Genomic DNA, 24864 nt, shown 5'->3' on the forward strand with positions numbered 1-24864 from the left:
TGCTGCAGATCACAGATCAGATCCCGTTTCTTGCTTTCATTTCGCTTGTTTGTTTATTTTTTCGTGTTTCGTTGTTTTGTTTTTTATTTGTTTGTTGTTTATCCTATTTTTGTGTTTTTTATACTTTTTTTTTATTTATCTCTTCATCAGAAAATGCTGGGCGAAAAAAAACGAAAGCTGTCAACTAGTGCAGATGCAGTTTTCAGAGAGTTGGATAAAATTTATAGTGAATCTCCCTGTCAACCTTTGGACTTAAATCATTTCCATAGATTTGCAGTGTTAGCAGTGGAAAAACAACAAAAAATATTGCACCTAAAACTTACTCATATTGCTACAAATCAACAATATTTTTGTGCATTGTCTGGTCAATGGATACACAGTGAAATTTTCCCTGCCGATATTGTGCACATGCAAAGTAAAAAGTTTGAAAATGGAACTTATTTTATTGATAATCAGCAAGGTTTCATCACTGTAAATCCAGATTTAATGATAAACTCAACTATGCTGTCCAGTTCTGTGTTTTGTATGCGCAAAACATGGTTAAGCGAAAAGTTCAAAGGATGGGGATTCGGCAATAAATATATGTTGATTGGTACAACGGTGCATACTCTTTTTCAAAAAGCATGTAGTTCAAATCTAAAAACTGCGGAAGATCTTAATAGTTTACTCTTGCAGATCACAACTCAAAATGATTGTATTATGGATTGTTTTTTGTCCAACATTACTGTTGATCAGCTGATCTCTGATGTCCAAGCTTATATTCCTAGCATAGTTGAGTGGCTTGAAAAATACATTTTTAAAGGACCTGGACCATTAGAGGACGATCCTCAACATAAAATCAAAGTCGTCTCTGTAGTGGACATTGAAGAAAACATATGGTGTCCAGCCTTAGGTACCAAAGGTAAAATCGATACCACTCTCGAGGTTGAAATTCACTCAAAATCTATAAGGAAAGGTATACTTCCTCTTGAATTGAAAACGGGTCGCCCAAGTTTTTCGTTCGAGCATCTTGGTCAAATCAGTTTATATTCCATGATGATGTCTAATCGGGATCTTAAGGAATACGATGATGGTCTTTTATTATATCTCAAAGATTCTCCTAGGATGAAACTGAACCAAGTTTCGAGATTAGTTAGCTCATCTTTATTACAAAAACGTAACGAACTCGCTGTTTATTTGAACCGACCACTTTCAGGTCCTCAACCTAAGGATTCTCTTCATTCATGTAGTAAATGTGAACATCTACTCGATTGCAGCCTCATGATGAAATCTTTCCAGCCAGAACTTCTTTCATCCACCCGAGTAATGAAAGAAGAATTAGTCCCTAATGCTTTGATTCATTTATCTGTACAAGACATTGATTTTTTCAAACATTGGATCAGTTTGATCCAATTGGAATTGGAAGGAAATAAAGGAACAGGAAATGACTTCGCCTTTTGGAGCGAGCCCTCAGAGTTTCGTGAAACCAAAGGTTTGGGGTTAAGTAATTTGCAAATCCTAGATACGAGTGGCAAAAGTATTATTTTGTGTCGTTCACAAAAACAAAAGACTGAACCCACTTCGTTAATGAACCATTGTGGCGATTTGACAGGCGAGAGGGTCGCTATCAGCTTGGATGAAAATGTAAAATCAGGTGTACCGTCAAAAGTTGCGATTTGCATTGGTTTCGTTTTACGGATGGATATTAAAGAAATTGAAATTTCTTTAGAACAACCTAATCATAAGATGGATGATCTCATGCAGCTTCGAGTTGATTTACTAAAATACTCTCAAATTTATTCAATCAATTACGATAATATTTTGAGGTTGATGACAGATGATGATCAAAGCATAAGACTACGAAATCTGGTTATACACGGTTCTGGGGCTCAATTCAAAAACAAATTCAGTAAATCCATCGTCGAAATAGCAAAAAGAATAATTAAACCACTGAATGAACAACAACAAAGAGCTGTATTGAAAGTGATAAATACCGAAGATTATCTGTTAATTCGGGGGACTCCGGGATCTGGTAAAACAACTGTTATTGTTGCGATAGTCAGAATGTTAATTGCAATGGGTAGATCAATTTTAATTACAAGTCATACTCATGCTGCTGTGGATAATATCATGTGTAAATTAAAGGAACATAATGTTGATTTTGTGCGTGCTGGTTCAGAGTTTAAAATAAATCCTGCATTGAAAGATTATTTAATATCTAATCGAACGAAAACAATAGATAATCCTGCCGAATTGAAAAAATTTTATTCTTCTGTAAAAGTGGCTGCTGTGACCTGTCTCGGTGTTGCTTCTGAGCCATTGTTTGAATTCAAAAAATTTGATTATTGTTTAATCGATGAAGCATCTCAAGTTCTTCTACCTACTACACTTGGACCACTTTTTGCTAGCATTAAATTCATTTTGGTGGGCGATGAAAAACAATTACCACCAGTAGTAAGAAGTCGAGCCGCAAAGGAAAAAGGATTGGAGATGAGTTTATTCTCTCAACTATTGTCCAAAGAATCTTCTTCACTTCAACTTTCTATACAATATCGAATGAATGCCGAAATACAAAATATTCCAAGTAAATTATTCTATGATGACGCTCTTAAATATGGTAATCAGCAAGTTGCCCAAGCTACTTTAAATGGAGCTGTGGATATAAATACCGGAACACCTTGGTTAGACCAAGTGCTGAGCTGTCATATCTCTAAATCTTTTCTTTTCCTTAACACTGATCAAATCGATTTAGATACAAATGAATACAATGGTTTAATTGAAAATTCTGTAGAAGCAGATCTAGTTTCGTTCATTATCCAACAATTGGTAAAACATCTTGGCTTACTGCATGATCAAATCGGTGTTATAAGCCCATATCAGAGACAAGTTTCTCTAATCAAGCAAAAACTCGGAGCCAGCAATATTTTCGTGAACTCGGTTGACCAATATCAAGGAAAAGAGAAAGACTGTATTTTGGTATCATTTGTTAAACAGAGTCAAGATCCAAATATGATGGTCACTAAAGAAGAAATCTTATCCGATGAACGAAGAATTAATGTTGCAATTACCCGAGCATCAAAGAAACTAATCCTCATTGGTAGCAAATCAACTCTTCAGCTTTATGAAACTTTCTCAAGATTGTTTAGTTTACTTCGACCAGATCAAATTATCGACCTGCCTAACAAAGTATATTCAAACACGGTAGCTGTCTAAGGTTTGTCTGAACGATTCATGCACAAGTTACAATTTCATCGTGCTAAATATTTCATATTCACCTTCTAGATCATATTCATACTTTTACTGTAGTTTTATTTGTTGTACTTACGTTTTTTGCATGAAAACGCATGATTTTTAAACAATAGAAACTTCAATTTACATCGAGCTTACTTTATTCATCGCTAATTCATTGTCCACATTTTTGGTACTTTTTTCCGGATTTTTATGATAGGAAAATGTAATCTAGCCATAAGTTTCACTGCCATCTTAAAATCATTTACATTTGTTACATCAACTAACTGGAACTATGTTTTGCCAACACTCGATGCTACCTCATTGAAAGGTCTTTTACCTTTGCATATTATAATTTTATCTCAATGAATGTAGTAAATTTTATATCAACTTGTATATTGCCTGCGTTTATTAAACGTGTTGTTTTGGTAATATAAATAACATTGAAGTAGTTTTCTTTTAATTCGGGAAAACCTGAAAGAATATTACCTTTACTAATAATAAAAGAATCCAGGATGAAAAGAAGAAAGAAGAAAGATTGCTTCAAGTTACACCAATTTTAATGAGAAATGAATGAATGATCGAAGACTAAAACTTCAATTTATATATTATGCTATTGATTACCAAGGAAACGTATGAATAAAAAAAGATAACATATCAACAGAACAAAATATCAATGCAATCGATTGAATTGGTATGACTTGTCATAAACAATATTAGAGTGTTAAATATTTTGTAAATTATGATTCAATTTTACATCAAGTATGGTTAGAGTTGCTGTTATTGGATGTGGTGTACTTGGTATTAAAATCATTGGTAAGTCCTTTATAATATGAGCTCAATTATATTTTATTAATCTTCAAGCCCATTTGTTTATCTCTTGATTTAGGTGCATTAGCGTATAATGGACATGAAGTGCGTGTTTACGACAATGATGCCAGTGTCTTGAATAAAGTATACTTGCGCTTGAGCGAAGACAGGAGGATTCTTCGCGAAGATGGCTTCTTGTTGGGGAATGATTTTGTGGTCTGTATAATGATCCATATATACTTGTGATCAAATCATTTTAGATTCAATTCATCATAATAATAGATCTCAAATTTCGTTATTATATTTACAGGGCGAAGTATTTTGCTTCAGTTCATTGGAAGATACTGTCCGGGGAGTCCAGTTCGTGTTTGAATCTGTTTCTGAAGACCTACAAGTAAAGAAAAGCATTTTCAAGAGTAAATGTTGATTGTTTTAAGAAAAACAATATAAGAATATACTAATTGTTGTCTATCTATCAGAGATTATTTCCATTTGTTCAGAAGATACCATCCTTTCAACTGGGACCATGAGGCTTCCAGTTAATGAAATATTTGAGGATCTCAAAAACCGTGAGGTAAACCAAAATCTGTTTGAAATTATGAATAGGTTGAAACTATCCTGAATCATTGAAAAGTGCTCAGTATACAATATGGCTCCACTTGGTAGCTGACAGAAATCATAAACAAAATGAATTCATAAACACTCTTTGTTCATCTATTGATCTCAATAGCACAGTTCACATCAAGTGAAGAAGGCGATTTTCGATGTTTACTTTTTTATCCAGATGAAGTTTACAATTTGATTTATCATTAATTTTCTACGATAATTTTCTGTTCCAGCGATGCCTTGGTATTAGATTCTTGTATCCAGTTTACTTTATTCCAGAAGTTGAGCTTTTGACGACAAAGTATACTTCAGTTTCAACATTGGAAAAAGGTAACAATTCAAACTAACGTGGATTCCATTAATATATTATTCTTCTAATTTTAGTGCGTAAATTTCTCGAACGAATGGGTAGAGTTGCTTTCTTTCGTTCAGGACCTGAACCAATTGTTCTGAGTGAAGAACAGAGAGAATCGAGAAAAAATGGTAAAAAATTTACTAATGATTGTTACTTATTGCCAATTAATGATTTTCATTTTCATTTTCCTGCAGCTTTTATCCGTCAAATGAATGAACAAAAAGGAATCGGAAGAAGATTAACATTGCCTGTTCCGGATTTACAGTCAAATTCAATTGATATGGATACTCTTAAAGACACAACCACCGAGGCCATGAACTCTCGCAAGGAGAAAGAGTGTGTCGTTTGTATGGATACAGATCGCGATTGTGTTCTCCATCCTTGTCATCATCTGTGTACTTGTATCAACTGCGGTAAATTACTGCTCAAAAGACAAGATGCTTGTCCTATTTGCCGTCGACCAATAAGTAATGTTTTTCGTGTTTTTCACCCTTGATCCTGGATGATTGTGATTTTACTGAAACCTAATGTTTCTCACAGTTGATTCAGATTCAAAGTGGTAAAATTCAAAATCAAATGACACTGAAAAACTTTGTTAGAATGACTAATATAGAAATGAAAGTAACTTAATTGTTAGTGTTGAACCAGTATTGATGGACTGTTATTTTCTGCTTTTGAAGACGGTAATGAAATAATCAAGTGACTATTATTTCAATTATCACATGTAACTTAACTTCGCTGTTGTATCTGGAATGAACTTATTGATAATTAAATGGTGTAATAAAAAAAATCCTAATCAGTGGCACGAGATTTTTTCATCTTGAAGTTGGATAATTTCATTTTGAGTTTGAATGCTTTCAATCTGAACTGACTGTAATTAACTTATAAGGATTACATTAATAATAACTGTCATTTTGCTTTAATTTTTATCACCGAAGCATGTTTAAGTAGTTTGATTCATAATTTTATTGGTCGATTATAAAATGTAATTCAAATCAAATTTAAAAAGAATAAATTCATCACTAAAGCAATAAATTTAATATTTTATATTTTCAACTGCCATTTCCACAACCTTCATGGTTATTAAAACTAGGAAGTGGATAATTGTCAATTAAACGAGTTCCATCTAACCAAGCTGCAGTGAAAATACAAATGTCATTAGAGAGATTAGACGATAAGTCATGAAGATTGCGGATCTCAAAATAGTCAACTTGAAAACCATCAGCTGTTAATTGTTGACAAGCGGATGAACAGAGTTTCTCATAATCATGGTTACCGGTTTTGATGGCAGAAGCAGTTTTTTCCATCATTTTAAACAAATTTGAAGCAAGTGACAATTTTTCAACAGGTAAATAGTTATTTCTTGAAGACATGGCCAGTCCATTCGCTTCCCTTACTGTTGGTACACCAATTATTTCAATGTTAATGTGAAGATCCTTTACCATTTTACGAACAATGGTAATTTGTTGACGATCCTTTTCACCAAAAACAGCAATATCAGGTTTAACAATATTGAACAGTATAGTACAAACTTGAGCTACTCCATCAAAAAAATGAGGCCTTGAACGTCCACACAATATTTTAGTATATGAATCGGGTAAAATAACTTTGGTGCAACTGTCCTTGCCATTGGGATAGATAAGATCAACACTAGGAGCAAAAAGTATATCAGCGCCAATAGATTCCAGCTTATCACAATCACTAACGAAATTTCGAGGATATTTATCAAAATCTTCATTTGGAGCAAATTGCGTTGGGTTCACAAATATAGTAACGACAACAATGTCACATTCAGCTTGGGCGACTTTAACCAGCTTTAGGTGTCCTTCATGAAGTGAACCCATTGTTGGCACCAAACCAATAACTTTACCCAATCGTCGATGTACACTTAAAGCTTGTTCCAACTCGGTTTCTTGACTGACAACCAACATTATCGAGCTAGGACGAGAGCAAGACTGTTTGGTTTGAAATTTGAACAAACAGTGAGAATCAAAAATACATTGTTTACAAACTGATTGCTTTTTTATTTATATTCACTGATAAGGTCAAGTTTCATCATTCAACTGAATAAAGTCCATCAGAAGATGCAATAACGGTGGTAAAAGAGAGTGAGATTGAGATAAAAAAAATATCCTGTTCCAAGTGAGTCTGAGTGAAATTTGTGACTTGCGTCATCGTTGATCATTACACAAACTCGTCCTAGTCCATTAACTTTAATCATATCTGCTAGTAATCTTAGTAACGAGTTAATGTTGAAATTAACTTGCGACTGGGAGTTACACCTTTGGTTGACCTTTGAATGCTAATAAATGAGTTGAGTTCTTTCAGAGGGGCTTGTCTTTAAATGAATCTCCTGATGTGTGATCATATTATAGTATGATTTTGATTCTTGATAAACTTTCTGTAAAAAGCAGCTTCAAATTGAAATTTGAACCATTATAATCACTCAATACTGGTAATGGTGATGATGATGATTGTTTTAAATTGTTTTAATTTTGTTTTCACTTTATTTTTAGCTTTGTTTGTTAAGCGATATTACATTATAAGTCATATAAATATACATACAATTGAAGAAATTAAAAGTGTAAGTTGCATGATGGCGGTATGATTATTGTTTTACTTTCCAGGAATTCAACTGATGGATATGATTGTGGTGAAAAGTTAAGCATCACCCTTATAGCTTCAAATGATGATGATGATTATGCTGTCTTAAAGCAATCATTGATAACTCACTTAGCGCAAAAAAGACTATGAAAAGCACGTCATTAAATTAGGATGAAAATGATTATGAATACATAGATGCTCAAAGTTAATAGAAGAAACAGAGGGTCGAAATTCTAGAGCCTGAACTAATCTCCTTTTTGAGGAAGAAGTTGGTCAAGAATCAGAACTGAACAAATAGCTGGCAAATGCCTCCGCGTTTTCTTATCAAATGCAAATATCTCGAGTTTGTGTTAGTGTGTATTGTTGTGATAATTGAGTGTGTGAGAGATAAGGTGCGTTTAAAGTTCAAATGATTTCTTGAGAGAAGTTAATTGAAGTGAACGCATGAATATAATACAGTTTTGAAAGTATATTGGGATGGATTAAAAGCTTTCATTATTTCCTGTCTATACATCTTTCGACAAGTCAAATTCTTTAAATTCGTTCTCAGGAGAGCCATAAATTGATGATTTTAATTCTGAAATTTCCTCTTCAGGTGTTGAATTTTGACAAAGAACTAAGGTATGAAGCTGCGGTGAATCAGTGAGGCAAGCTACAACACTTTTCCCATTACGAGATAGTTGACAGCAGCTTAACGGCTGATCTGGTGTGAAAACAGCTAGACAGGAACCTAATAAAAAAAGAAAAATTTTCGTCAGTCAATTTATTCTTAGTTAGTCAAACTCATAAATTTATAACCTACCATTATCAAGATTCCATAGTCTAATACTTAAGTCTTTGCCAGTAGAGTCGTAAGAAAGTAAGGTTTGACCTCTCTCATCAACTTGTAATATATCCACAGAAGCAATGTGTCCATGTAGGGTGAGTCTGAAAAGTTGAATTTAATTTATCAGTTTATTAATGATTCGATTAATGAGGGATCTAAAAGCTGTTTAAATTGGCATGTGTGGAAAATAAACAAATTGGTACCTTTTAGCTCCAGTTGAAAGATCCCAAACCAAGATGAGCGCTGTTTCTGTGCAATTAATTACACAAGAAGCACTGGATGATATAGTGATACTAACAGTATTACAATCAGGTTTCCATTTTTTAAATAATGTTCCACTTTGAAGATCATAGACTATGATGAAATTGGGAGATGTTGAATTAAGTTCCTAAGAAGAAGAGAAACAATTAATAAGTTGGCAAAATTGAAAGCTTTGAAGCAAATTGTCTTACTTTGCTAACACAGACAACATAATGCCCATCATCACTAATTGCAGACAACTTTGTGATGAATTCATGGTGTGGGATACGTAAATCGTAAATCAATTTTCGATTAATCAAATCCCAAACAAGAAGAGGGAAAGGCTTTTGAGTTTCATCACCACATACACAGATATTTCCATTGGCACTGACAAGAAGACTATTAAGGAATCTATCTTCTCCAACTTTAAAAGTTGTTTCTAAATCTCCAGTTTTCAAGCTTTGCATATTGACATACATTCTATTACGAGAAAGAGCAACAAGATAATTTTCATTATGTAGCCCAAAGAATGGCATCTTTTGATTCATAACTCCTTTTAATTTCATAACCAAAGAGCCTTCATCTAAATTGTAGATTCGCAAATCACGATTACAAAGAACCACAGCTCGATATTGATCAATCATTCGTAAATCTTTGGGTTGGTTGATTCCTTTCAATAAACGAACAGGTTTTTGTTTGCCAATGTTCCAAACACTAATTTCGCCACGACCAGTTGAAAGGGCGATTACATGAGCATCGTTTCCTTTAATGAGAAATATTTGATCATATTGATAATGATTTTCTTCAATAACAACACAATCTAATCCTGATTGTCCAGTAGTCAAGGTGTTTGATTCATCAGATCCTTCATCAAAAATATTACCATTAACTGACATAAATTGAGTATTTAGGGGTAATAAACTTGGTATAAATGGTTTTCTACATTCTGCAACAATATTGGCAGCTTTTGGATATTTTTTAGCCAAATCATTAACTTTCATGGAGGAGACGGCGGAGGTGGTTGTTGATGATGATAGTGATAAGGAAGAATGTTGACTGTTGATCGAGAGACCCAGAAATGAGTACAACCGAGAATAGATTTGACTGATGACTTGTAAGCCATGGTATCGAAGAGGATAAGCTGAGATCATGATGGTATAATTGAGAATTGAGAGATCACTTGAATATTTTTCGCTTTCTTGATCACCACTATTTGTCTTTACTAAATGAGATCTTTTTTTCCAGATTGATTTGACAAGCACCAAGTCTTCCAAAAATTGAAAAGGATCACATACCAACAACTTGAAACAAATCCATCTCAAATTGAGACAATATTGTTCAACAAATGAAGATAAATCATCAGTGAGCTTCATTTTCAGATAACACAATTCTTGAGCTTTCCTTCGATTAGGCCATTGGTTTGTTAAAGTCTCTGAACCTGAGAAAATTTGATCAGACAGCAAGTCTTTGGGAGATATATCGAAATAATTAATCATCTCTTCTTGACTTAATTTCGTTACATCTTTCCATTTTTGTGTATATTTAACACTGATTGTTTTAACTTGATGAGTTTTAAAGTTAATCAATGAATCATCTGCTTTTGTAGCAATAAAAGGTGATAATTTAAAACGAATGAGAGACCAAAATGAATATGGAAAGTTAGATAGATGAGCAATGTAAAATAAATCTCGTAACGATTGATTTTTAAAAATTATATCCATTACTTCGGTGTCAGAGATACCGTACTTAGTTGAGGAAAGAACTGTTATGATAGCTGCCATCAGAGCTGGTTCAATGATGTTACCGAGTTGATTTATGAAAGAGAGTATGATGGTTTCAATGTTACAAGTTTCATTTATTTCCTCTGGTTGAGTAGTTGATGCTATCTCTGACATTTTGAGAGAGAAAACTTGTGCGTAAAAAGGTGTACGTGACTCTTTCATTTGCTTACAAACAAATTCTCTTTGCGTGTCAGTAATTCGCCTTGATTTATTCTGCAAGGTGACGTCTAAGATGCGTTCCATCTCATTTAAAGTGATATTGCTAATATCTAAGTATTCACATTTCCCAATAGACTTAAATTTATCCAAACAATCATCATCCGTCATGGCAAGGATAACTTTGACGAAAGCAGGAAGCTCTTCATGCAGCCAGACATCAAACTCAATCCAGTTGTAATCGGCAAATTGATCAACACCGTCAATGATTATTGTTAGAGGTCTTTCCTCATTTGCTTTGTTCAAAAGCTTACCTAGCGTTTCCAAGGGCTTTATTGAAATTGAAGAAGCAAAACTAATGTGTTCTCCGTAAAGTGTACAACATTGTTCGCAAATACTGCGAAGAGTTTGTTCAATAGTAAGAGATTCACTAGTTAAACCCACAGAACGATAGACAATTACAGTAGTGGGAGACCAATAGCTACATTCAAAAGATGCTCGGGCAAGTAAAGATGATTTCCCTGATCCTCTAGGTCCATGGACAATCAATGGGTATCTTGAAGCTGAGCAAATGTAAAATTGTATTTGCTGAAGAATAGATTCCCTACCAATGAAAGGTTGATCCAAAAAAATGCGGTGTGAATTTTGATAAACTAACTCACAGAATAAATTATTGTCAATTTCACAGTACTTTTTGATTGAATCAGCAGCAAATTCCTCCTCAACAGCTAATTCAGCTAATTTTTTGAAATTTTCATTGAAAAAATTGAAAATTTCCTTATCAACAGTGGCTTTATCGAGATCCACACTTGCATTTGGAGCTAACAGCTTTCTTGTTGTCATTATTTTTTCCTCGATTAAATTAATGGCATTCTGTACATGCGATGAAAATTGTTCCAATTGTACTAAACGAACCAGTAAAGTATTTTTATTAATTTCATCTGAGTCGGAAGCTAGAAATTTAACCTCTTCGCTAAGTACTGATGATATGAGATCGTCAAATGTCTTTTGATTTGTTGAATTTAACAAAAAGTCGATTATTGTTTTGGATTCACTATACCAGGTTTCGAGACATTTTTTCCTTTCGTCAGCGGAATGACTTTTAAAGGAAGGTAAATGATCACTAATTGAGTGTAGAATATAACTAGGTGGCTCCTGATTTAGATCTTTGAAATACCATTTCTCTATCAAATTTTTAACCTCTTCATTGCTCTGCGAGATTATTTGGTTATATGAAGAATCGTCGATAATCCTTGGAAGTAACCGTCTTTCGGGCGTCTCATCCAAAATGATTAGAGGTATTAATTTACCTCTTTCCTGGAGGTATTTAAAACTGTTGAGACAGATCTCTTTGTATTGGTGCTCATCATCGTAAATACTAAGATGATCGAGATTGAAGTTGAAATAATTTATTTCATAGCTTTTGAAGAGTAGTTGGCTTTTAAGCGATTCCACTAGTTTATTGACAACTGGATCATATCTATCTGTTCAAACAAGAAAGATAAAATCAAATTAAATTAAAACTTGATTTGCTTAAATGATGCAGAAACTTACCAAGATTATTGGTCACTAGATAAATAGTCAGCTGTTTGTTGAGAGGTAGTCTTGGTGAAGTGACTTTCTGTCCGATTAGCAAATTTCTTATTACATTGGAGAAAATTCCCAAATTCGGTAATCCTGAAGAAGTTATGGATAATTGTTTGTTGGCTGATGGAGTTGTGTAAGGAGATGGTGTTTGAGATGATGGTAATGGTGATGGTGTGACTGATGGAGCGCAAAGATGATTATCATCTGGTAGAGGGAAAAAATAAAACCAAATTTTGATTAGTACAAGATGAACAATAAACAAAACAGTAAAATGAGAAAAGTGCCAAATCGTTTCTTTAATACGTATAAATAAATTATCAGTATTAGAGAAGATTCAATACATGAAATGAAGATGTTTATCAATAGAAACAAAACAGTGGATGACACAAAAAAGATTACTTACGGTTGAAATTAGAAGATTGTTTGGCAGGATGCAATTCTGATGAGGCAACAGATGATGATTGACCTCTCTTGTCATCATCTTTACTTGAAGATCCTGCTGATGACTCTTTTAGTAGATCGTAACCATTATTTGGACAGTTTTCGCTTATTTTATTTGAGCATCTTCTCTCTTCGATTGTTGGAGGCCTGTAAGAAAGAGAAGAAAGATAACAGTGAAATTTTTCATCTATTGTAGAAACTTGAATTAGAACATTGATTGCTTTGAGTATTTATTACCTATGAATGGTCAAGTAAACTAAAAATGAAGAAATTGACTATTTCTAATAACTTACCCAGAATCAACTGATGATTTGTGTCTATCTTCTTTTTTTAATGAACTACAACTAGTTCCCATTAAGAGAGCAAAATATAAGAAGGGAGAAGAGATAGAGTGAGAGAGAGAGGGAAAGAGAGGTTAGGGGGAGAGAGTAGGAAGATATGGTAGGCCTGAAAATAGTGGCTAAGCGAAGAAAAAACAAGAATTAGATTTTGTTTTGGTTGGAAGTAAAAGTCTAGTTGAAAAGATAGCTCAAGTGGCTATGAAAATATTGCAATAAAATTTACCTTGAATTCAGCGAACAATTAAATCGGATTGTCTCTCTAATAACTGGATTTTTATTCCAAGCTCCCTCTTCCTCTCCCACTATCTCTCACCTTTTTCACTGTACTCAATTTATCTCCCGTGAACGACCGGGGATACTTTGAATCTTGATTATTATTTATAATGGCGATCAGGTTGATTGTTTCAATCATTTAACATCCACCATAAACAATTGGCAATCTTTGGGTCAAACCTTTTCCAGCCAAATGTAATGTTTACTCCTGAGTGCGCCAATTTTTTCTCAATTAAGATTCAAATTTTGATGATTCCAATTAACTGTGGAAATGGAAAGAGAAAAGATGAAATTAAAATTTTGAAATATATAAATATTTAAGAATGTTATATTTAAGAAGATAAATCAAGAATCATGGTTAGAATGTGAACTAAAAATGAAGCTTTTGGTGGTTTTCCAAGGAAAATTCAATGAAGATAATTTTTCTTTTTGCTTATGCCTAAGTTATTATTTAAAACAGCAGATACATGAAAGAAGGTTAACTTAATAAAATTATTTCAATTAAAACCATGATATAATTAAATTGAATGGAGATAAAGCTGAGGTAATCATGAAATAATGATAATAATTAATAGGTTACAGTTTTTTTGTTAGACTGCTTACAATTGATGAGATTGTTTTCGAGAGCCTCTCAAAGAGATGATCATCCCATTTGAGAACCGCTCATTATTGCCATTTTATTCACATAATTATATTTATTTGTTTACTTGAGTGACAACAATAAGATATTGTAAATGATTGATTCGAGAAATCAATTGAGTTAATTTGTTGAAATGATATTCTTACGATTGAACAATGTAAATGAGATTAGACTGGTTGTTGCTCTGACAAAATGGATATACGAAGGAGTAAGCGATTCGAAGAGGTTTCTAGGTGCAAATTAACGATAGAAGCTGGTAAAATGATATTAAGTCGATTCATGGAAAAAGGTCGGTAAACATGGAAAGGTTAACTTGCTTTTAGGTGTGGATTGAGATAAGGTAAGGAAATGATTCTAAGTATTGTGAGTAAATTGATCAGATGGATGATGAAAAACATACCTTGAATGTAGTTGACTATACAGCTGGGAGTTTGTTGTGTGTTCAATATTGGTATAAATATCTGAGTTTGGTTGATCCCGTTTTAATTGGCCATTAATTTGTTCACAACAGCAAATCCAGTTTAAAGTGATAACGATAATATTAATGGAAATGTTAACATTAAAACAAATGTATTATTAGTGGGACAATATTATTGATAATAATATTGGTAATAATAATAATAATGAGATATGACTCGGGTAAGAATGATGAGAGATGGTGATGGTTATGAGGATGATGTTGATGATGAAGACAATCTCAGTGATGTACTAGATGAGGTAGAGTGAGGGAGATGAATAAGGTTGCGCATTGGAAGATGTTTCAGTTTCCTGTTCGAATCTAAACATGAATATAGAGGAAGAAGAAGGAGAGAGATTCTGAATGCCCCCTCTTCCTCAGGCAATTTTAGTTCAATCAATATTCGAGAGTCAATCAATTGCTATTGAAATATCAAACCAGGAACCGTTGCCTGATTGGGCTTTTATATCGTTCTTGAGGTGCGTAAATGTGTGACTTTGTGTGTTTACAAGTTTATTCAAATGATCATTTCATTCTGTTTTGACCTAATTTGATGGAAAAGAAAATCATTCTTTTTTCTCACTTTCATTGGTCTCTCTCTCTTCTTTACTCCTATTTCACTGTTAAACTGCTGTTTAACCTTTAACAATAGAAGCGTAGAAATGGAAACTTTCATGGTTGTAATCATTTGAAAAGTGCCATTAAATGGATTTCATGGTAGCTTCTTTCATTACAAAACAGTCAATATATGAAAAGTAATTATTATTGGATAGCAAAAACTGAAAAGAGGATGAGATGAAAATTGACTTCTCCAATTTTTCAATCTTTGTTTCTCAACTCTCAATTTCTAGCCAGTTGAAGTCAACCTTTCAGAAGTTCATTTTCAATTGTAAAAGTGTGGATTAATCCTAAGCCAATAAGGGATTGGACAAGATAATTAAAATCTTACACCATTTTACCCAAACACTTATTGCTGGTCAATCGAGAGAACAGTTTTGTCATGTCAAATAAACAATTTCTGGGTTAGCAGTTGGTCAGTCCATTCAACACCATAACTTAATAAAAGCGAAGAGCCACTCTTCCTAAGATTGATTAGGCTAAATTGAATTCACATACAACTTCCTGGGCATCATGTTGATCGAGTATTCAGCTAAGATGGGCAACGAATTTAATCAAAGGTGGTTCGTTCAAATAGTTAAAATTGGCAGACATTAAGCGAGGTGGAGCTTAAGCCATCAGTCTAACCATAATGGTCAGGAAACTTAATAATCAGTTTGATGACAGTGGCAACTAAAACTGTTATTAAAATGTTTCTTAGTAAGAGATTCGGTCTCAGTTAAATTCACCGACAGAAACTCATGACTTTTACAGGCGAAATGCAAATGTTTGTTATTCTGAAAAAAAGTGAGGATCAGTCAACGACATGGGAGTAGTTGACTTATGACTGTTAGAAGCGCCATATTTGGAAGAGATTTAACGAGTCGTAGGATATGTGATTCAAGGGGTGTTCATAGGGATGTTTTGATTAATAAGGAAACAGTTTTATATTGAAATATTGTGCTTAAACAAAGGCAACAATCGGTTGTTTTTGAAACACTGTTTACAATTTTAAAGGTAACCAAGCAACCAAGTATCGATCCCATCTGATTTGATCCCGACGCTTAAACAACAACAGATACTTCAGTTAAAGAGTACCAACCTGTTTGAAAATTTAATCTCCAATTAATTTGCATTATCGGACCAGGTAAAGGTTGGATAATTGTAACCATAGTCTGATGACTTTATCAAAATTGAACAGTGTCAAGTAAATATGGTAAATTTTTACAATCAGTTGGACAAACTAAACATTAATGTTTTTAAGGTGGTTTCTTTAAAATATCCGGATCCCAAAAGTTTCTTTTGAACGTTTCTTCTCACCAAAACCACTTGTTTAACTTGATGACAACTTTATTATAAATATCACCTGTGATTTTATTATGTAATTAATTCAACTTTCATTTACCAAGTGACAAAAATTAAGTGAACTTATTTTAAAAAAAGGTAAGTAAGTTTAAGTTATACTCAACAGAAAAGGAAAGACAAGGGGCCTCAAAGTTTCTTTTATTGTGCTTATGTCTCTTTCTTTATAACATACTTTCTTTTAGGACCCTCTCTCTCTCTCTCTCACTCTATCTTTCGCTATTTATCTCTTCCTCTCTTTATCTCTTACATTTTGGTTTTCTTTCTGTGATAACCCTAATTAGTGTTTTGTTTACATCATGTAATTTGCTAATTGTTTCCTTTTCTACTTAACTCACCCTCTAATTGTATCATCATCTAACTTTATCTTCTTGTTTTTCTTATTTTATTTCTCATACGTATTCCTTGTTCAGGCTTCTTGGCTTCATCAAAATTTTAACCATTATCATTACCAACAGTAATAATCTTGGTCAATCAAAGTTATCCATTCTGGATATTGATAATCTTATTGGCTGATTTTAACTTTCCTTTATCATCAAAATGACCACCACAGTTTATAAAACTGTAAGCTCGCAAAGTTTGCCAGCTATACCTTGTGATAATGATGGGAACCTGTTGATGAGAGAATCTGACACCTATGAAGTGCTTAGGAAAAAGAGACAGGCCTTGGAGGAAAAGTTGCAACTTAAGCTTCAACAATTGAAATCTTTATGTCTTAAAGAAGCAGACATAATTGGGGAACTTCCACCAGAGACTCCTTTAGATCCAAATGAACCTGCGCCACAGATTCGTAAACGAATTGGTGCTGAGTTTATTTTAAATCAAAATTTGCTTCTCAAGGCCCGGTGTTTTGAAGAAGAGAATCTGGTTAAATTAGAACTTGAATTGGAACTTCAAAGGAAAATTGTCAAAGCCAACCTTAAATTAACCAATGAAGTTAACCTCAAAAAGAATGTTAAAAAGAAAAGATTTCAAAGTTATCAAGACGCTGTTCTCAAATTGAAAGAGTTAGAGAAAAAATTATTAGATATGAAGAAGAACATGGAAGATGGAAGTCAATATGAAAATCAGCGTGCCCGTAGTGAGATTAATTTTTCCAGTTCTGACTCTGCTTCAATTAATATTAGACCTAAAAGTAGTCTGGCTTTGGTATCAGATATTAATCAGTTTGACGATGATGAAGAATCAGCTGAACACAATGAAAGTTATCTGTCTACCTCAGCTCCTTCAACCCCTGCAAAATTTCGTGAACCCGAGAGGCATATAAGGCCCATCTCACCACCTAACACCATCACACCCGGATCAAACAGATATGATATTCGTCCATCCTCTGTCCATTTTCCTTTTGAAAAGGGTACATGTGAAGTTGACAGCCACCAACCCGAAAGATGTAAGACGGCTGAACATTTTTCTCATGATTACGATTCATGTTCGCTTGGAAGTGCTAGTAGCTGTGAAAGCAGCATTTTCCGAGTAACAAATGACACCAAAAGAAGAAATATTTTATCTTTATTACAGACGCGTAATTCAAGTGAGTCTTTGGATGCCGTTTCATCTCATCTTTACAGTTTACCCAAACGAGAAGTGACTGTTGAATCTGTTGGATCAACTCAACGTATGGCTAATATTGGTGAACCTAAGCTATCCAATATTGCACAAAACTCTAGTGAGCTAAACCTGTTGACCAGGAATGATAGTCTTGAAAATACCAGAAGAAAAAGCTACGTTTCAGCTATTCAATCACCTCACATTTCGGGAGCTTTGCACCATCAACCTCAGCATCATTATCATTGCTTGAATAATAGTGTATTAACAGAAGATTGTGAAGAATTCGCACAACCCGAGCTGATCACTAAAGGCCATCGACAGACTCAACCATTATGTGTACCTGCTCCTCCGTCAATAAACATGGCTTCGAGACCCTTACCACCACCTCCATCACCCTCTTGTTCATCATCTTCGTCTCGAGCCTCACCATCAATTCATAATACTGATTCCTGCTCATACAATTCTAAATTAGATGAATCTAAATTGTATCAAAATGTTTGTGAATTTAGTAAAGGGTCATCAATACCTGATGATCATCTCGATATAAGTGCAAAAGCTGTTCGAAGCTCTATCATTCGAACACCTATTGCAATCACTATCTCGACCAGCTCTACTGATGCTTCTCAATTGATAAATAACCGTCAACCATCAACTCCTGCTCCTAATCTACCACCACGAACACCTTCCTCCATTCCCAGCTCAGCATCGACCATTCATAATGATGATAATATTTTCTTTGCGACTAAAGCAACAACCTTTAACCCTGATAGTCTTGAACAAAGTCATTCAAATATGCCTCCTCCTAAGGTTTGGTCTGAAACTGATTTAGATTCACACCCCAGTAAGATTGAACGTAAACATGATCCAAAGTACGATAGCTCTTATAATATCTATTACAATGATCCACCAGAGATTGATGTGGTCAGTGCAAATTCTCATGATTATGAGAATATTGAACCTTCTGAACAAATGGATTCACATATGAGGAACATCAAGTATAGTAGTTCATCTACTAGTTCATGTAAAGTTTCTCCTCGACCACCGTCGATTCCATTATCACCAACAATACCGACAGCGACAAATGGTGTTGAAGTTAACGTTGTCAGCGTGGGCCATTTTCAACCATATTGGGAAGAAACCAAACCTTATGAGCTATCTGATTTCTTTAAGTACAGTGCGAAACATCGTAAAAAAACCTTGACTGAATCGGGAAATAGTCGTAGCTCGTTAATAAGTACCAATAGTACATCTACAACATCAATAGCATCTCAACAAACATCATCTTCAATTCCTGTAACCACAACAACACCGAAAGTTTCAAATAACAAGCTTATCAGTTCGAATCCAAAAATTCAAGGAGTTTCCAGTGCCAGCCATGTAACGCCTTATAGAGACCAAGTCCCATTAAAGTCAAATGGACCCATTTCAAACAGTAAATCAATAACTAAAGATAGCTCAATTAACAAAAAGGATCTTTACAAAGATGATGTTAATTGGTATGAAAATGATATCATCAAAAACCCAACCATCGTCTAATTTCTATCTTATGATTCCTATTGTGTCTTATTGGTCTCTATGTTAATTTAAAATTAATTTGTGTTTCTATTTAATTCTTATTGTGAAACCTAATCTCGCATGTCTATGCCTCAACAATTCTCGTTTGTTACTCTTTATCGAACTCTAGTTAAAAATTGAACTGAAACTCGTTATTGAGCGATATGTTAAAGATCTTGCTTCAAAGAATACAAAATTAATTGTCATCTCATATTTATATGTACGATTACCTATTTGATATTTTGATATTATGCAAAGACTATTAAACTATTCTTCTAGACAACAATTAATTTTTAAATCATGGTTTATTTCAAGTTTAAATGTCGATCTCAAAGATCAAATTGGTTGTAAAACCCTTTAACGTTTCATTATAGATTATTTGTAGACAATAACAGACTATTTTCATTGCAATGCAATGACGATCTCAAATAATTACACTAATTAACTACAGTATTTAGTTAAAATATAATGATCGGTTTGTTAATTTTAAAAAATTATTTGTTTGCTTTCAAAACAAATAAAGAAACAAAAAGGTAAATTCATAATATCATAATGTAATTAGATTCATTGACAGCTGAATAAATAGAAAACTGATTAATGTATAAAACCAATGAATCAATCATTTACTTCAGATATATTCACTTATTCATATCGATTTTCATAATTTAACTCAATCAGTTTAATTATCTTTCATTCAATTGCATTGAGCAACGGTGAATCAATCCAATGTTAATCTGATTCAGATTAAATAGTTACATTTGTTCAAGTTAAATGTAAATCGCACCATTATTTGTATTATCTTATATTCAAATCTAAATTATCATTAAGACTCTTCAAATTAATTAATGATACAGCGTAATATGAAACCGTTAAACAATCGAAAGACTTATAATTTTATCAAACAATTTTATAAAGTGTATTAAACAAAATTGTCATTAATAATGTAGATGTGTTTCGGCGAAACAAATCAAAACAAATTTGTTCAACAGTCTATAACATTTTTCATGTTTCGTTGTAACTGTATTATTAAAATTAGCTCATTAATTATTTTTCACGGTTAATTGGTTTCAGAAGGTTAACAGTAAATTTTGCTATTAATATATTAGTAGTTGATAGAAACTTTCTGGTTGATGCCTGATAGATCATAAAATAGGTTATGTCAAAGTTTTGATCAGTCTCACAACATACTGAGAATGTTTCAAAATTTTTAAGTACCGCTCATAATCTCTATAATAGTTTAAATTTGATTAAATTTAAGATGATTTACTAACAAGTTTTAAACAAATAGCAATGATGAGCAAAAATAGTAACGTATACTAAATTTGAAGTAACCGGTTCCAAGAGCATCTACTATTTATTATTATTAACTTAATAACCGGTTACTTTGGTAACTGATCATCATTCCTTGCTCTGGCGCCTTATAAGCCATATACTGTACACCTGTATATTTTAGGTTTCCAATAAGTTGGTCTGACGTACTTAGAGGTAAACTCAAAACATTCCTCTGTAACTCTTTATCATTCCTATCTTCCCTCCTCTTCCTCCTCCTTTTTACTCTTAACCGATTCTTCCCCTTCTCATTTCAACTCTCTCGCTCTCTCTCTCCATTTTCCGTTCATCATATATTTTCTGCTCTGGTGACAACTATTAGATGTCAAACGGAACAATGGTTTGTAAGCTTAACGGCTATGCCAATGGTAATTCTATTACCGGTAAATCGAATGGTATATCGAATGGTACATCTAATGGTTCATCAAATGGTTTATCAAATGGTTTGTCAAATGGTTCATCAAATGGTAAAGCTAATGGATTACCCAAAGGTTTATCTAATGGCTGTTCCAATGGTTTGTCAAATGGATTGAAAAAGACTTCTCCTGGTGAAGAGAGTTCATCGGTTAAATTGATTGAAGAATATGAAGCGACTCCATTCATAATAATCGTTCTTTGCTATATTTCCTATGTTATTTTGAATTTTTTTGGACATTTACGTGATTTTCTTCGGAACACTGGTATAGAGAAGAACAAATGTGCCGTTGAACGTAACCGACCGGTAAGTTATGCGCTCTAGAATCCCTACCTTTCAGTGATGTTTGTTTTTGTCATTTCATCTTTTCCCTTTTTCCCTACTTTAGGGTTATGTGCCGTTATACAGTAATTATGAAAGCTTTTATACAAGAAATATTTATCGCCGTATTTGCCATGGTTGGAATCAACCAATCTGTAGTTTGCCTGGTACAACCATTGATATTATGGATCGGGATACTGACGACTACAATTGGACTTTCAGGTAAGAATTATTTCATAGCAAAACTTCAATGATAAAAAATTTACTGACAAGCATTTTGTGAAATTGGATAATTAAAGTGGTGTTTTTCATTCTTTCTAAACTCAACTTTAGATTCCCGGGAACAACAAGCAAGTGTATCAACATGGGATCGTATAATTACTTAGGATTTGCTGAAAATGTTGGTCCTAGAGCAGATGAAGTTCAAGAAAGTATTTTAAAATATGGAACAAATGTTGGATCTCCAAGGCATGAATTCGGTATGTATTACTCATAGTTATGAGTTGCAATTGATTATTGTCTTTCTAGTTTAAATATAATATGGATCTTATCGATTTTTGTTACGTCATATTCTGAGTTTCATTTTGTTTCTCAGTTGATTTTGATTGAATCAAACCATATTGCAACACTTGAAACTTGGAATATATTGCTGCATGAGCGTTAGATATTTTTCTTTGATTTTATTGAGACTTTGTTACTTTTCACAGTTATTTGTAAAAAATTGTTTCGAAAGTTGCTAACAATAGATGAAAAGTAATTTTATCTACAAATCAATGACTCAAAACTTATAAAACTTATTTCTATGTGAGCATTACTCATCTAATTTTTATATGTATTTTTAGGTACATTGGATATTCATCATAAGCTTGAGAAACTTTTAGCTGAGTTTTTGCAAGTTGAAGATGCTGTTGTATTTGGAATGGGTTTTGCGACAAACTCTACTAACATCCCCGCACTTGCTGGAAAAGGTTGTCTCCTCTTGAGTGATGAATTAAATCATGCTTCTCTCATTCTTGGATGTAAATTATCTGGTGCAACAATCAAGGTTTTCAAGCACAACGGTATGCTCTCACTCCTTTTATATATTTATCTTTGAACATTGGATCTTACATTATCATGACTTTTATGTTTTCTTATTGCACTTTTAGACATGACTGACTTGGAAGCCAAACTTCGTCAAGCTATCGTCGAGGGTGAACCAAGAACTTCTCGTCCATGGAAAAAAATTATTATTGTTGCTGAAGGTGTATATAGCATGGAAGGTTCAATCGTCAACTTACCTGAGATAATTAGACTCAAGAAAAAGTATAGAGTATATCTTTATTTGGATGAAGCTCATAGTATCGGAGCTATTGGAGAACACGGAAGAGGAGTGTGCGATTATTTTGGTCTTGACACAAAAGATGTTGACCTTTTGATGGGAACATTCACTAAAAGTTTTGGCTCAGCCGGTGGTTATATTGCTGGTTCAAAACAATTGATGAATCACATTCGTTTACATTCTCATAGTTTTGGCTATGCTAGTAGTATGGCAGCTCCAGTTGCCCAACAAATATTAGGTGTACTCAAGACCATAATGGGAACTGTGGGTGATGGAGAAGGTAAATAAGCTATTTTATTTATTCCATGCAATGTCATTATTAATTCACAAAAGTTGCAGTTTAATAGAGCAGGTTTTTTGGTATAATCATCCTGAGTTATAACTTATTCATGATCTTTTCTTCTTTGCATGCAATTTAGGACAACGAAGGATATCAAGACTTGCCAGAAACTCACGATATTTTCGCCAGAAACTTAAACAACTGGGTTTTATTGTTTATGGTAACGATGACTCACCAGTTGTTCCATTACTAATTTATTTTCCAGGAAAAATTGTGTAAGTTGAAGTACCTAGTATTGATCATCTCAATGCAATTTTCTTTATCCTCAGTCTTTGTTAATTTCTTGTTGACAGTTCCACCCTTATCACCTTTCCAACCAATCAAACAGATTTAATTTATCTTTTGTTTATCACTCTTGTTCTCTCTTTTTTCAGTGCTTTCGTTGCTGGAGCTAAAAAATTAGGTGTAGCTACAGTTGGAGCAGGTTATCCTGCAACACCATTAATTGAATCAAGGGTTAGATTCTGCCTCTCAGCCTCTCATACCAAAGAAATGCTTGACAAAGCTCTTGAAGTAACAAGTATCCTTGGAGATAAATTTGCTCTTAAATACTCACGTCGGACACGAAACACGTGCAATATAGAATATTGAATGTTATTTATCAACTAGGAAAATTTATTCTATCATTACCAACTACTTTACAAATTTATAAAATTTATAACTTGAATCAAAAAAACAATCAAACTGAGGGCAAACTCCTTCACTGGATTTTGAACTCGAAAATCAAAAATGACTAAACGATTACGTTCGCTACAATTTACATTCTAACCCGATGAGAACTTTCATTATTTAATCAACTTGGATGTTGAAAAATTTGCCAAACTCGGAGGGAAAATTAAAATCCGCCCAAACTGAACTTGCCTGTTTATTCAGATTATTCAAACAAATATAAAAATTGTTTTCTTTCCGAGAAAAAAAATTACCACCTGCAATTATATCAATAGATTATTTATTTATTAACAGTTTCTTCAATTAAAATGTAAATTCAAATTCACAATACATTTTCAAGATTAATTTCATTGAATCATTCACCAACATCACTTCAAAACCAGATTCGGTGGTAAGATCAGCAGTTAGCAATTAGATCTTGTAAGAAGACCAAGCCCGAAGAATCCATTCAAGGGCTAAGGGGTATGGAACCTGTTGAAAGAATCAAAAATAAAACCTTAATTAATAAAAGTTTTAGAAATTGGGTCAATGGCTTGTACCAATTAACGTTTTCAGAGAGCTGGGTGTGTAATCATGTGTCATACAATGAAACATAGTTTTCCATCATTTAGAACTAGTAGTGGTGAGTTAAAGAAAGCATTGAAAACTTACCCCATTGTAAAGTTCAAGAGACCATTTCACAGCTTGAAATATCAATTCGATTCATGTAAAACCATAAGGTATCTGTAAGAAAATAAAAGACCAATTAGTAACTTGTATTCCAATAAATTTATATGGATAACTCAATTCTATTCTCATAAAGTTTGGTATAGATGTCTTCAGTGTAAATTCAGTAGCAGAACTGGATATTATTTAATCATTGGTTAAAATAATCAGAGTACAATTGGAAATGGTGACTTACCGTGGATAATAATGGCGTTGGCCCAGAGATACGCATAATTCAAACCAGAGTCAAGTTACTAACAACGTGGGACAAGGGACAAGGGACAATGTGGGTTCACTCGTGCTTTAAATACAGTTTTGAAAGTTCCGACGGAAATGGATCTTGGATGGATGTAAATGGTACTTTATCGCCATCTGTTGT

At 33.4% G+C, this 24864-nt stretch overlaps 6 protein-coding genes, 1 long non-coding RNA gene and 1 other non-coding gene across 10 annotated transcripts; 4 read left to right on the top strand and 4 right to left on the bottom strand.

Annotated features, from left to right (window-relative positions):
* Window positions 1-153: 153 nt before the first annotated feature.
* Window positions 154-3645, top strand: LOC107361318 (DNA replication ATP-dependent helicase/nuclease DNA2-like). The gene has a single exon (XM_015928133.3). The coding sequence runs from the start codon at window positions 154-156 to the stop codon at window positions 3190-3192; it is 3039 nt and encodes a 1012-aa protein (XP_015783619.1). The 3' UTR covers window positions 3193-3645.
* Window positions 3646-3736: 91 nt separating this feature from the next.
* On the top strand, window positions 3737-6013 carry LOC107361108 (uncharacterized). The gene is made up of 7 exons (XM_015927854.3): window positions 3737-4023; window positions 4097-4233; window positions 4328-4433; window positions 4497-4591; window positions 4857-4953; window positions 5008-5106; window positions 5173-6013. The coding sequence occupies exons 1-7, from the start codon at window positions 3972-3974 to the stop codon at window positions 5472-5474; spliced, it is 888 nt and encodes a 295-aa protein (XP_015783340.1). The 5' UTR covers window positions 3737-3971; the 3' UTR covers window positions 5475-6013.
* LOC107360915 (uncharacterized) lies at window positions 5921-7078 on the bottom strand. Its single transcript, XM_015927639.2, has one exon. The coding sequence runs from the start codon at window positions 6907-6909 to the stop codon at window positions 6031-6033; it is 879 nt and encodes a 292-aa protein (XP_015783125.1). The 5' UTR covers window positions 6910-7078; the 3' UTR covers window positions 5921-6030.
* Window positions 7079-7449: 371 nt separating this feature from the next.
* Window positions 7450-16163, bottom strand: LOC107361105 (uncharacterized). 2 transcript variants are annotated; one of them, XM_015927852.3, is made up of 10 exons: window positions 16024-16163; window positions 14268-14328; window positions 13178-13490; window positions 12907-13073; window positions 12576-12760; window positions 12140-12376; window positions 8861-12069; window positions 8612-8796; window positions 8385-8509; window positions 7450-8312 (listed from the first exon to the last, which is right to left on the bottom strand). In XM_015927852.3, exons 4-10 carry the CDS (start codon window positions 12966-12968, stop codon window positions 8089-8091), a joined length of 4227 nt encoding a protein of 1408 aa, XP_015783338.1. In that variant the 5' UTR covers window positions 12969-13073; window positions 13178-13490; window positions 14268-14328; window positions 16024-16163; the 3' UTR covers window positions 7450-8088. The 2 variants fall into 2 exon arrangements, with proteins under 2 accessions (XP_015783338.1, XP_015783337.1); XM_015927851.3 differs by lacking the exon at window positions 16024-16163 and adding an exon at window positions 15274-15937.
* Window positions 16164-16222: 59 nt separating this feature from the next.
* On the top strand, window positions 16223-19671 carry sstn (stepping stone). The gene is made up of 2 exons (XM_015927853.3): window positions 16223-16364; window positions 16697-19671. Exon 2 carries the CDS (start codon window positions 16824-16826, stop codon window positions 19365-19367), a length of 2544 nt encoding a protein of 847 aa, XP_015783339.2. The 5' UTR covers window positions 16223-16364; window positions 16697-16823; the 3' UTR covers window positions 19368-19671.
* A 1062-nt stretch (window positions 19672-20733) lies between these two features.
* On the top strand, window positions 20734-24108 carry lace (serine palmitoyltransferase long chain base subunit). 2 transcript variants are annotated; one of them, XM_015928032.3, is made up of 8 exons: window positions 20734-20870; window positions 21037-21435; window positions 21518-21672; window positions 21784-21929; window positions 22293-22511; window positions 22599-23051; window positions 23191-23326; window positions 23486-24108. In XM_015928032.3, exons 2-8 carry the CDS (start codon window positions 21037-21039, stop codon window positions 23700-23702), a joined length of 1725 nt encoding a protein of 574 aa, XP_015783518.1. In that variant the 5' UTR covers window positions 20734-20870; the 3' UTR covers window positions 23703-24108. The 2 variants fall into 2 exon arrangements, with proteins under 2 accessions (XP_015783518.1, XP_089123916.1); XM_089267790.1 differs by lacking the exon at window positions 20734-20870 and having other exon boundaries at window positions 21016-21435.
* LOC107361253 (uncharacterized) lies at window positions 24044-24750 on the bottom strand. Its single transcript, XR_001568486.3, has 3 exons — window positions 24682-24750; window positions 24432-24503; window positions 24044-24251 (listed from the first exon to the last, which is right to left on the bottom strand). It is a non-coding gene; the product is annotated as an uncharacterized LOC107361253 (long non-coding RNA).
* Window positions 24572-24645, bottom strand: LOC112538758 (small nucleolar RNA snR61/Z1/Z11). The gene has a single exon (XR_003082104.1). It is a non-coding gene; the product is annotated as a small nucleolar RNA snR61/Z1/Z11 (small nucleolar RNA).
* Window positions 24751-24864: the final 114 nt, after the last annotated feature.

Source organism: Tetranychus urticae, chromosome 1, assembly GCF_039701765.1.
Source record: "Tetranychus urticae isolate SD_2017Ah chromosome 1, NJAU_TeUrti_SD_1.0, whole genome shotgun sequence".
NCBI classification, from domain to species: domain Eukaryota; kingdom Metazoa; phylum Arthropoda; class Arachnida; order Trombidiformes; family Tetranychidae; genus Tetranychus; species Tetranychus urticae.

What these genes read in the sequence shown, in the direction of transcription:
- lace (XM_015928032.3), top strand. Translation starts at nt 21,037, where the DNA reads ATGTCAAACGGAACAATGGTTTGTAAGCTTAACGGCTATGCCAATGGT. An exon ending in CCGTTGAACGTAACCGACCG is followed by an intron (nt 21,436 to 21,517) that starts GTAAGTTATGCG and finishes TCCCTACTTTAG; the next exon opens with GGTTATGTGCCGTTATACAG. An exon ending in TATTTTCCAGGAAAAATTGT is followed by an intron (nt 23,327 to 23,485) that starts GTAAGTTGAAGT and finishes CTCTTTTTTCAG; the next exon opens with TGCTTTCGTTGCTGGAGCTA.
- LOC107361105 (XM_015927852.3), bottom strand. Translation starts at nt 12,968, where the DNA reads ATGGGAACTAGTTGTAGTTCATTAAAAAAAGAAGATAGACACAAATCA. An exon ending in AAATCATCAGTTGATTCTGG is followed by an intron (nt 12,761 to 12,906) that starts GTAAGTTATTAG and finishes TCTTTCTTACAG; the next exon opens with GCCTCCAACAATCGAAGAGA. An exon ending in TCTAGTGACCAATAATCTTG is followed by an intron (nt 12,070 to 12,139) that starts GTAAGTTTCTGC and finishes TTGTTTGAACAG; the next exon opens with ATAGATATGATCCAGTTGTC.
- LOC107360915 (XM_015927639.2), bottom strand. Translation starts at nt 6,909, where the DNA reads ATGTTGGTTGTCAGTCAAGAAACCGAGTTGGAACAAGCTTTAAGTGTA.
- LOC107361318 (XM_015928133.3), top strand. Translation starts at nt 154, where the DNA reads ATGCTGGGCGAAAAAAAACGAAAGCTGTCAACTAGTGCAGATGCAGTT.
- sstn (XM_015927853.3), top strand. Translation starts at nt 16,824, where the DNA reads ATGACCACCACAGTTTATAAAACTGTAAGCTCGCAAAGTTTGCCAGCT.
- LOC107361108 (XM_015927854.3), top strand. Translation starts at nt 3,972, where the DNA reads ATGGTTAGAGTTGCTGTTATTGGATGTGGTGTACTTGGTATTAAAATC. An exon ending in AGGATCTCAAAAACCGTGAG is followed by an intron (nt 4,592 to 4,856) that starts GTAAACCAAAAT and finishes TTTCTGTTCCAG; the next exon opens with CGATGCCTTGGTATTAGATT. An exon ending in GAGAGAATCGAGAAAAAATG is followed by an intron (nt 5,107 to 5,172) that starts GTAAAAAATTTA and finishes ATTTTCCTGCAG; the next exon opens with CTTTTATCCGTCAAATGAAT.